The 10,133-nt window shown below is 37.9% G+C and overlaps 1 protein-coding gene across 1 annotated transcript; it reads left to right on the top strand.

Annotated features, from left to right (window-relative positions):
- Positions 1-2,853: 2,853 nt before the first annotated feature.
- TNFSF18 (TNF superfamily member 18) lies at positions 2,854-9,920 on the top strand. Its single transcript, XM_072648600.1, has 3 exons — positions 2,854-3,082; positions 5,844-5,898; positions 7,845-9,920. The coding sequence occupies exons 1-3, from the start codon at positions 2,924-2,926 to the stop codon at positions 8,180-8,182; spliced, it is 552 nt and encodes a 183-aa protein (XP_072504701.1). The 5' UTR covers positions 2,854-2,923; the 3' UTR covers positions 8,183-9,920.
- The last annotated feature ends 213 nt before the right edge of the window (positions 9,921-10,133 follow it).

A 10,133-nucleotide genomic window follows, 5' to 3' on the forward strand; every position in this document is an offset into this window, starting at 1 on the left:
CCTTGTTGACTTAATTTAAGTAGGGCAACACAACAACAAAAAGAAAGCAAGGAGGGAAGGGACTCTTTTTGTATTCCAAGCACTTATCACAATGCCTGGCACATAGCAAGCAGATAATAAATGTTTATTGATTGATGGATTGATTCACTCCTGTGTGTCAGAGTGGTGGCCAGATGTAGGTAATAGAGTTTATAATAGCAAGTAAAGTTTGTGATCCTAACACTTGAGTTTAAATCTCAGTCTTGCTATTTATCAATATCTATATCTATATATACACACATATGTATCACACATACTTAAATGTATATATACATATGTATGTATATATGTATATGTATAGGCAACTAGGTGGCACAGTGGATAGTGAGCCAGGCCTGGAATCAGGAGACTCTTCTTCCTGAGTTCAAATCTGGCCTCAGACTCTTACTAGCTGTGTGACCCTGGGTAAGTCACTTATTCCTGTTTTCCTCAGTCTCTTTATCTGTAAAATAAACTAAAGAAGGGAAAGACAAACCACTCCATGATCTTTGCCAAGAAAACCCCAAATGGGATCACGAAGAGTTGAACATATAAGACTGAACAATAACGACAAAATCTAAGTGTTGATTTTTATTTAGATCTCAGAATCCTCATTTATAAAATCAAGGCAATGAGATTCAATAATCTTGAAGGTCCCTTTGGGACATTTGATTCCTATTCCCTGTAATACTGGCAGGTACAATTTTGATAACCAAGTGTAACATGTACCTTGTGTTACTCCTTGCTGGGGAATCTCAGGAAGTCTTCAAAAGTATGTGACCTTCATATTTTTACCAGCTTCAAATTGATATTCCATTCATTTTTGGAGGACTGTGTCATGGAAATTTAGTCTGGAATGTGGACCTCTTAAGGCTTGCAATGTTTTTCCCCCCCTCCTAAATGTCAAAGTCCAACTCCCTTCTACATAAACAACCAACAAATTTCTTCACCATGTAATCAGACTGTGTAGGAAGGCTTATTTTTAGATTCACCTTGGCTAGAGGCAAGAGGAGTTAATATATTAACATTTTTAACATCTTGTCATTTGAATAACCTGAGAAAATACCTACAGGTTTGGAAAAGGAGAGTAGGGGAAGGAGAAAGAACAGATTTGGGAAGGGATGGATGAGTAGCTACTTGGGGGAAAACAGTTTGATCCCAGGTAAGAGATAGTACATGAGTTAGGGAAATAGTTCATAATTTCTCACAAAATGGAAAGACCCTGAAATAGCAGCCAAATTCTAATAGACTGCTAGAAGAAATATTTATACTTAGATTAACACTTTTCCTCAAGGCACTTTAAAATCATTTCCTTTTTAGCTGTGATGTCAACTAGGAGGGATAAAACATATGTACAAAGAACTATAAATCCTGAATATGATCATTGTCATGGGAAATGCATATGGCTTTTTGTGAGATGCTTATCTACAGTCCTTTGGAGCTTGCAACAATAACACAGGTACCTGCCCTCATAAAGGGAAATCTTATAACAATATACAACCAGTCCCTAATACAATGTGCTAACAGCACAAAGCATGCTCAAAAACATCTGCTGATTTAATTTAATTAGGGTAAAACAAACTTCATTCCTGTGTGTGAGTCATGAAGATGTGGATGATAGTATGTAATGCATTAAGCATACATAGTAGGTGATTCATAACTTCTTGTTGTATAAATGTTGTAAATACCTTTGTCTTTTACAGATGGAAAAAAAAACCCCAGAGGTATTTAGAGGTGAGGGGATCTGCTCAAGTTCAGGCTTCTTTAGCTTTGGTACCAGTCTAGAACCGCAGGGTCCACATTCATTTCTAGGACTGTGAAGAATGCTTTTACACACACACACACACACACACACACACACACACATATAAAACCTCTCAGAATATCTATTTATCTATCTATCTAGATATATATTCCTCAACAAGATAGACTATTAAAAACTTTGATTAAATAAACTTTAGCTTCATCTTTTTAATTTTGGTAAGAGTATACAAGTTTATCTCTGAAGTATTGTTTAGGGGCCAAGGGTGCTGGAAATTTACACAAATAATCATAGTGTGCTAGCCTTAGATGTCTGTCAGAACTTACACAGTGCTTGGCACATAGTAGGTGCCTTCACCAAATGCCTGTAGGCTGAGTTTTGTTTGACTCTACTACCACTTGAGCCTGAATTTAGGGATCTTGTAAAAATAAGAGAATCAAGTTTCATAAATTATTAATGTTGATTAGTGAATTGATTATTGATTAATTGATATTAATATTGATCTTTAGAGACCATGGAGTTCTTACTCAATGAGTGATTTTTTTAATTCTTTCTTTTTACAGCAGAAAATGTTTTTCCTTGCAGCATATGTAATGTCTGGAGCAATAAATGACTTAATTTCAACAGTTTCTTGTTAACAAATCATCTGAATGTCAGTCACTGAGAGGTTCCAAGCTCAGCGGGTACAGACTCTAGCATGCTTCCTTCCCAAGAGATTTTCAATTTTCTTCACTTGTTTGAACTTCCCTTCTGGGGTGTGTGTGTGTGTGTGTGTGTGTGTGTGTGTGTGTGTGTGTGTGTGTGTGTGTGTGTGTGTGTGTGTGTGTGTGTGTGTGTGTGTGTATGTGTGTGTGTGTGTGTGTGTGTGTGTGCTTCCTTAGTCAGTGTTGGCTGACTGCAAACCGCCTTCAGACTCATGGCTGATGGCCAAATGAGAGTCAGCTACTTGTAAGTTTCACGGAGGATTGTTTTGTATCATTTTCCAACTGTCAGTGAAAGCCCCGCCTCCTACTCCCACCATGTAATTTCCATAACACTACAAAAGCCTGTGCAATCCCAGGACTAGCATCCACAGACTGGGAGGATTCATTCATCACTGTAAAATCTCTTTGCTACAGGTTATCTTCTTTACTGCAGGTGAAAATGATACAGATAAGGAATTCACCCAACCTTCTAGAGAGTGGCATAGAGCTTCAAGATGCAGAGAGGTGTTCCAAGAAACCATGGATCATCATCACAGCTGTTGGTCTGACATTAGCAATGATTTTCTCTGGACTAATGTATTGTTTTCCCCATTTCAAGGTAAGAAAGTAAAAATACATAATTTTTATTGCCATTCTTATAATGGTTATTGTTGATTTCTATTATTATGATAATACTCATTCTTGGTATCTTCAGTACTGTAAGTAGGTGGAGTGAAGAAATTAGTAAGTTAAAGAAAATGAATCAAAATTCAACTCTTCCTCATACTATGGCACATGGTTGGTGGGATTTAATGTCAGAAATAGTTACCATGGGCTTTCAGTTCCTATTGATGCAAGATGCCATAAAATAACTACTGGCAAATTCTTACCACATCTTGGGAGACTATTGGAAGAGTTGCAGCTTGGTTGGTTTGGTTAGTTGCATCATTGACCACTTCCTCAACTAATCATTTCTCAGCAGGAAAGAGTGCTGGTATCATTCATTTCTTGTAGTAGTATAGCTTAGTGTAGACTGGGGTGAAAAATCAGACTTGGAAAAGGTGTTTGTGGATTGATAAATTTGGGGTTCTGCTCTGGAAGAATGATAGGAGCAATGTACAGGCATCAAGTTATGGCACTTTGGAGCATACAAAAATATTATTACCAGCCCTTTTAGGGAAATCTATCAATTTACCAACAGTGCCATGTGTAGTAGATGCTTACAAGCTTATTGCATGACTGGACAAATGAATGAATCTGGTGAGGTTGATGACATATTGAGATGAAAGGATAATTAACAGTAAAAGGCATATAAATGGAAAGATCATTGGAGTGAGTGAAGAGGTCTGGGTTCTAGTTCTGATTCTGCCACTAGCTATATGCTCCCAGAAAAGCTATTAGACTTCTTAGGGTCTCAGTTTCTTCATTTGTAAAGTAAAGGGTGGAGAAGTCAACTAGATCCTAAAAGGTCTCCTCTCAGCTTAAAGTTCAGTGTCATTTAATCTTTGAATAGAACAAGTCAGGGCATGATATAGAAGTTAAAATATAAGAAACATCACTTCTGGCTGGAAGTCAGGAAAAGCTTCATAGAGAAGGAGGAGGAGGGAAGTGTGAATGCCTGTTAATCGTAATGCCTGTTAATGCCTGGTAATCATGCTCTAAATGACCTATTGGGTTATCTGCTCAGGCTAGATCCATAGAAGTTGGAGTTTTACCCTGGGGATGGTGCTTGTTGTTCAGCCTGATCTAAGAAACATTTTCTGTGACCACAATCCTAGTAAAAAGTGAAAGTTCTTTTAAGACATAGCTTGGCTGGGTTGAATCTTCTTATTTCTGAGTGCCTACCATGAATGGAAAGGACACAGCAGAGAACATTTAAAAATTATACACCTTGAGTTGAGAGAAGAAAGTTCAAGAAAGTTTTGGACTGAATTTGCTCATCAAGAAATCATATTTTTTAAAATAAATTTTATTGATATTTGTTACAGCCTAAATTTCTTCCAGTTTTTTCTACCTCCCCCAACCAACCAAGATAATAAATAATTTTAAAGAAATAAAGGAAGAAAATAAATTCAGTAAAACCAATCCTCATATTAAAAAAAATCTGAAAATATGAGCAATGTTCCACACCCATAGGCTTTCCACCTCTGCAAAGAAGTGAGAGGTGTCTTCTCATGTCTCTTCTTTGGGGCCATGCTTAGTCTTTGTAATTTTGTAACATTCACTTTTAATTGTTCTCTGATTATTCTTTCCATTTGCATTGTTGGAGTCATTGTGTATATTGTTTTCTTGGCTATATTCACTTTATATCAGTTTATGGAAGTCTTCCCATCCTTCTCTGTATTCATAATTACCATTTCTTACAACACATTACTATTCTATTACATTCCTGTATTGAGGAGTAATCTTACAAATATTGTGAAGGGAGAGTTGTAAGAAATATTTATAGAAAGAAGGGACTAGAGGTCATATAACCTGAGTCTTTTGATTTGTAAATTAAGAGACTGAAGTACAAGATAATTAAATAACTTGCTCAAGACATAGAAAGTAGCAGAGCTAAAATTTAAACCTATGTTCTTTGTCTCCAGAGCTAACATGGTATAAAGGAAAGAATGCTGGATCTGGAGCCAGAGGAACTTGGGTTCAAATTCTACCTCTTACATTTACTAGTTTTATGTGACACTGAGTTAGAAACACACAACCTCTCTGGGGTCTCAGTTTCCTCATCTATAAAATGGAAATAAGAATACCAATAGTGCCTACATCACAAAGCAATTAGAAGTATCAAATGAGATGTATGCAAAGTTCACTCCAAACCTTAAGGTGCTATCCAGTATTTACTATTATTATTTTGGAAAGGCAGCATATCTATTTATTAGTTGTGTGACCATAGAAAAGTCATTCAAATTTTCTGAGTTTAGGTTTACTTGGTTGTGAAATGGAGATAATGGCAAAAGATTGCCTAAATAAAAAAGGTTATTGTGAAGTAAACACATTGTAAATGATCATGATAGGTAAATTAAGCTGTTATTTTCTTCTGAATAGGTCATAGCATTGCAGCATTGTCAAGTTGTAAAGGACCTTGGAGAGCAACTAGTTTTTGCTCTAGGAAGTGTTTTTTTCTCCCCACTTGAGACAATAGAAACTTAGAGGTGGAGGCGACTTCTGTGTACCTTTGGGGGATGGGGAGAGAATAGCCTGGGGTTGCGGGACCATGCAAGGATTGTAGCTGAACTTGTGGCTAGCTAGAGGGCAGTATGGAATTGTAAGCGTCCAGAAAAGAAATATGACTAGTGTAGATGAATCTCTGACTCAGCAAAGCAGATTAATTTGGCCGCTTCTGCTGACCCAGGCTGTTTTTTTTCCGCTCCACTCCACAGGATCCAGAAAATTGTTGGGCTCAAGCGAGTTTAGACCCTGACCCTGAAGCAGCTGGTGAGTAGATTGGAAATTCTTCCTGTCTCCTTCCCCTTTCTTTCTCCATCCATGGATAGAGGATATTAGAAGAAAGGAGAGGAAACCCAGGAATCTAGCTTTGGTACCATTCCCTGGATTACAAGGTCTTTTCTCATAATAGCCTTTTGAATTAAATTAGTGCAAATCTTCAAGCTCCTTGGTCTAGAGCTGGAAGAGGCCTCAGAGTCAGTCAGGTGGTACAGTGGATAGAGTGCTGAGCCTCGAGACAAGAAGACCTGAGTTCAAATCTAGCCTCAGATACTAGTTGTGTGACCCTGGGCAAGTCACTTAACCTGTTGGTCTCAGTTTGCTCAACTGCAAAATGGAAACTCAGGAGAAGAAAAAAACCACTCCAGTATCTTTGCCTCAAAAACCTCATAAAAATGGAGTTACAATACAGATACAATTAAAATGACTTAACAACAACAAAAAGCACAGTGTTTGGCACATAGTAGGTGCTATATAAATGCTTATTCCCTTCCTTCTCTTCAAAGCCATGTAATCCAACTCTCTTGTTTTGCATATTGGGAATCTGAGCCCTAGATTTTATAATGCCTAATGTCACACAGTGTAAGCAGCCAAAATATTTTAACTTAACTTATACCTATAAAATTTGATAGTAATTAACCAAACCTGGGACAAAGTGTATTTTTTTCAAGAACATATTTGTTGCATAGATTCTTGTTAGGTAGGTAATAGGACACATAGGCATTAGGCACCTAAGGTGGGATTTGAATCCAGGGACCCTGAGTTTAAACCTAGTATTCTTTCTATTATGCCATTATGACATGCTAAGTGGTAAAAGATGAGTACTGATTCTGGTCAAATGCTAGTTCTGTTACTCACTCTGTGACATTTAATCAATTGATAAGCATTTAATAAGTACTTGTTACATGCTAGTCACTGAGGACACAAAGAGTGGAAGTAGTTCCTGCCCTCAGGGAATTAATCTTCCTGTCACAAGAAACAACATGTATATTTTTCAGTACAAACAGAATAATTACATAGGAGTTCAGGCAGGAGTGCACTAGCAATTGAGGGAATGCACAAAGGCTTCGTGTGGATGTAAGGGATTCTGTGAGACAGAGCTGAGGAGAAAGAACATTCCAGGTGTGAGTCATGGACAAAGAAAGCAAAGGTATGGAGATAGAAGGTGGAGAAGGCAAGCAAAGAAGTTTATATCTTATTGTGTAGGCAATAAGGAGCATATTATTATTTCATTATATTATATAAAAATATAATATAAATATATATTCTATAAATTATACAAAAATTATAAATATAGTATGATTTATTATAAAAAATAAAAATAGGAGCCGGTATTATTGGACCTGCCCTTAAGGAAAGTGACAACTGTGTGGATAAATTAGTATAAGGGAGAGACTTGTAGCAGGGAGACTGAGTAAGAGATTATTGCAATTCTCCAGGCAAGAGGTAAAAAAGACCCGAACTAAAGGTAGTAGGCCTTAGTTTCCTCATCTGCAAAATGTTGGGGTTGGACTAGATGACCACTAAAATCCCAGATCTAAATCTAAATCTGTGGCACTATTTTCTAGATGAGGAAAGCAAACCTCAGGAAAGTCAATTGACTAAAATTTGTCCCAGTCTTCTCCCTCTCCTCCACGTCCCAAGTTCTCAATCATGAGAAACAGACTGTCTTCTGGCCCATAACTTCTCTGTCCACATAGGTGCCCTTTATTTATTTATGTACTTGCTAATTAGCTGATTAATGTTTATTAAAAACAGAGCTGTAGTTTGTGCCAGCAGAAGAAAATATAATCCACCAATACAAATAGTAGTTCACGTTTAGATAGCCTTCTTCAGCTTACAAAATGCTTAATGTATATTAATGAATCTAGGAGAAGAATGGAATTTTGAAATAATTTTGCTCTTTATTTTTTTCCTCTTTTGGAAACATCTCTTAGAGGCCTGGGCATGGACTAAAATGCCTACTTTTTGCATGAAGCAAACTGGAAATCAGAAACTGGAAATCACCCAAAATGGCTCCTTTTTGATATATGTTCAAATCAAGAGAAAAAGTAAGAGCAACAATGTTCCCTTCGCAATTCAACTGAACAAGGAAGATGATGTTCTAGCTCAAAGCCAATCCGAAGAAGACAATCTTGTCCTCCTGGGAACTTATCACTTGAATGAGGGTGAAGAGATAAGTTTGAACTGGAATGATAAAGATTTCAAGAATATTGAGAAAAATTCCACTCAGACTTATTGGGGGATTTTGCGCATTCCCTCTTATAACTCTTAGGACCCTGACCCTCATTTTCCCCACCCTTCAGAAAAACAGTGGACTTCAGTGCTAATAGGTTGCCTGGCTGTGTAAATCAATGCAAACAGGTCTTCTGCAGGGTGATGATATCCTTCTCCTTCCTCCTTTTGAAATACTGGTGTTTTCTGTTCAATGAGGTTATGACTCAGAGGACCCAGATCTGAGAGGGAACTTCTTTGCAGAAGAAGAATAGATGTTCTGTTAGAGTATGGGTGGATGGAAAAAGGGGATTCCTTAAGGAGTCTTCAGCTGAGTTTTCATTTTCCTAGGTCTTCTTAGATTTGGCAGTAAGAAGTCCTAATTCAAAGGAGATGTTGGCATGGCCTTCCAAAGCCCAAAGGAGGCAGCCTTTCTGGTCTCATTCCCATGCTTTGGGAACCATCCACTACTCACATAACTCTGATGACTCCAATCTGTCTCAGAAAAAGTGGTAAGGTCAGCCTGGAAGGGTGACCCTACAAGCGACCAAAATATATCCTGCTTAAGAAATGGCCCTTGACCGAACAGAATGCTACTTACATATTGACCAGAGTGGAAGTCTTTGGGACAGAAACACAAATGTCCATGATAGATTGACCAGCTGCACTTTATATATAGGAAGCTAGTGATTTTTGGCTTCCTCATACTCAGGACACATAGCTTTAAAGGAGATCATGGGTGGAGGGATGATTTCTCTTCTTCAGCCAGGGCTCTCTCATCATTCTATAGCTAGAGGAAATGTGAATGATGTTACCAAAGTGATCAGGAGTTGTTCACACCACCATGTCTCTGTCCCTTTACCTGCTGTCATTCTTTAGCCTTCTAAGGGTCTGTAGACTGCGCATAGCAGGTCTCTTCATCCCCTCTTGTCTGGGTGGGGAATAACTAGACCATTTAGGAGATGCCTTTCCTTTGATGAAGTTACAATTCTCTGCCACCTGTTTCCTGGTGGGGAAATTTCTTGTGCAGGCCCTGCATTCCCAACTAGTCACCTTGTTTATCATCTGTGTATTAGTGTAGGGAATGCCTTCTCCCAGCTGGACTTTGGTGCCTTCTAACATGCTTTGCCCTTGTCTCTTTCACTTTGTGCTCTGATAAAGCAAGAGACAAACATGAAGCTATCAACCTTCAACCTTGCAAGGTCTACAGTGATTAAAAAGCTATGTTCTAAGACAACATGTACATGCACACTACACATATATATATGTATATATACATATATATATTATATATTTATATTACCCATTATACAGTCAGGGAGATGGACTGCACTAGACAGTTGTACGAAGTTCAAATGTAGGAGACCCTTTCCTTTCACTTGTATACTGGAGAGACTTGGGTCCAAGGCTTGGACACTGTATGACTATTTCCTATATTTGAAAAATTTCTCAGGAAATTGCAATTGATCAATTTGTCTATTTATAGAATTGCTGTGATGTTTACTACTGTTGTGTTTGTTAGACTCTGCTTTCCATACATAAACTCATCCCTGTCCTTGCCCCACCACCCCCTTCCCTGTGGGATGAATGTGATGACCTCTTGGGGGCCCAGCCTGGGCCAGCCAGTGGTTAAGGAGGTGGACCTTCTTCACCTAAACCTATTGATTGGGTATGGAAAGTTGCCAAGCCTGCCTAGTCATTAATTCTGCTTTTTGATATGTGCTTTGATATGTGATTCATTCTGTTCAAGATCAACTGAATGCTCTGTAAATCTCTAATAAAGCTCATATTGGCCACTGGATTGCGGCTGGTTTCTTCATATGACTGTATTCTAATTCACCTCCTAATGATCTACCAAATTTGAGAACCCAGGTCTAAGAATTCAAAAACTATTTTAATAATTGTATTCAAATAGAACTGGTTTTCTTGTAATCCTATATGTTTATTTTAGGCATTAAAATGTTATTCTGAAAAAGATGTCACCAAATTGCCCAAATGGCATTAAAAGGTTA

Source organism: Notamacropus eugenii, chromosome 2, assembly GCF_028372415.1.
Source record: "Notamacropus eugenii isolate mMacEug1 chromosome 2, mMacEug1.pri_v2, whole genome shotgun sequence".
Classification (NCBI taxonomy): Eukaryota; Metazoa; Chordata; class Mammalia; order Diprotodontia; family Macropodidae; genus Notamacropus; species Notamacropus eugenii.

Coding starts and splice junctions, on each gene's coding strand:
- TNFSF18 (XM_072648600.1), top strand. CDS start 2,924: ATGATACAGATAAGGAATTCACCCAACCTTCTAGAGAGTGGCATAGAG. Junction 3,083..5,843: donor ATTGTTTTCCCCATTTCAAG/GTAAGAAAGTAA, acceptor TCCACTCCACAG/GATCCAGAAAATTGTTGGGC. Junction 5,899..7,844: donor CCCTGACCCTGAAGCAGCTG/GTGAGTAGATTG, acceptor AACATCTCTTAG/AGGCCTGGGCATGGACTAAA.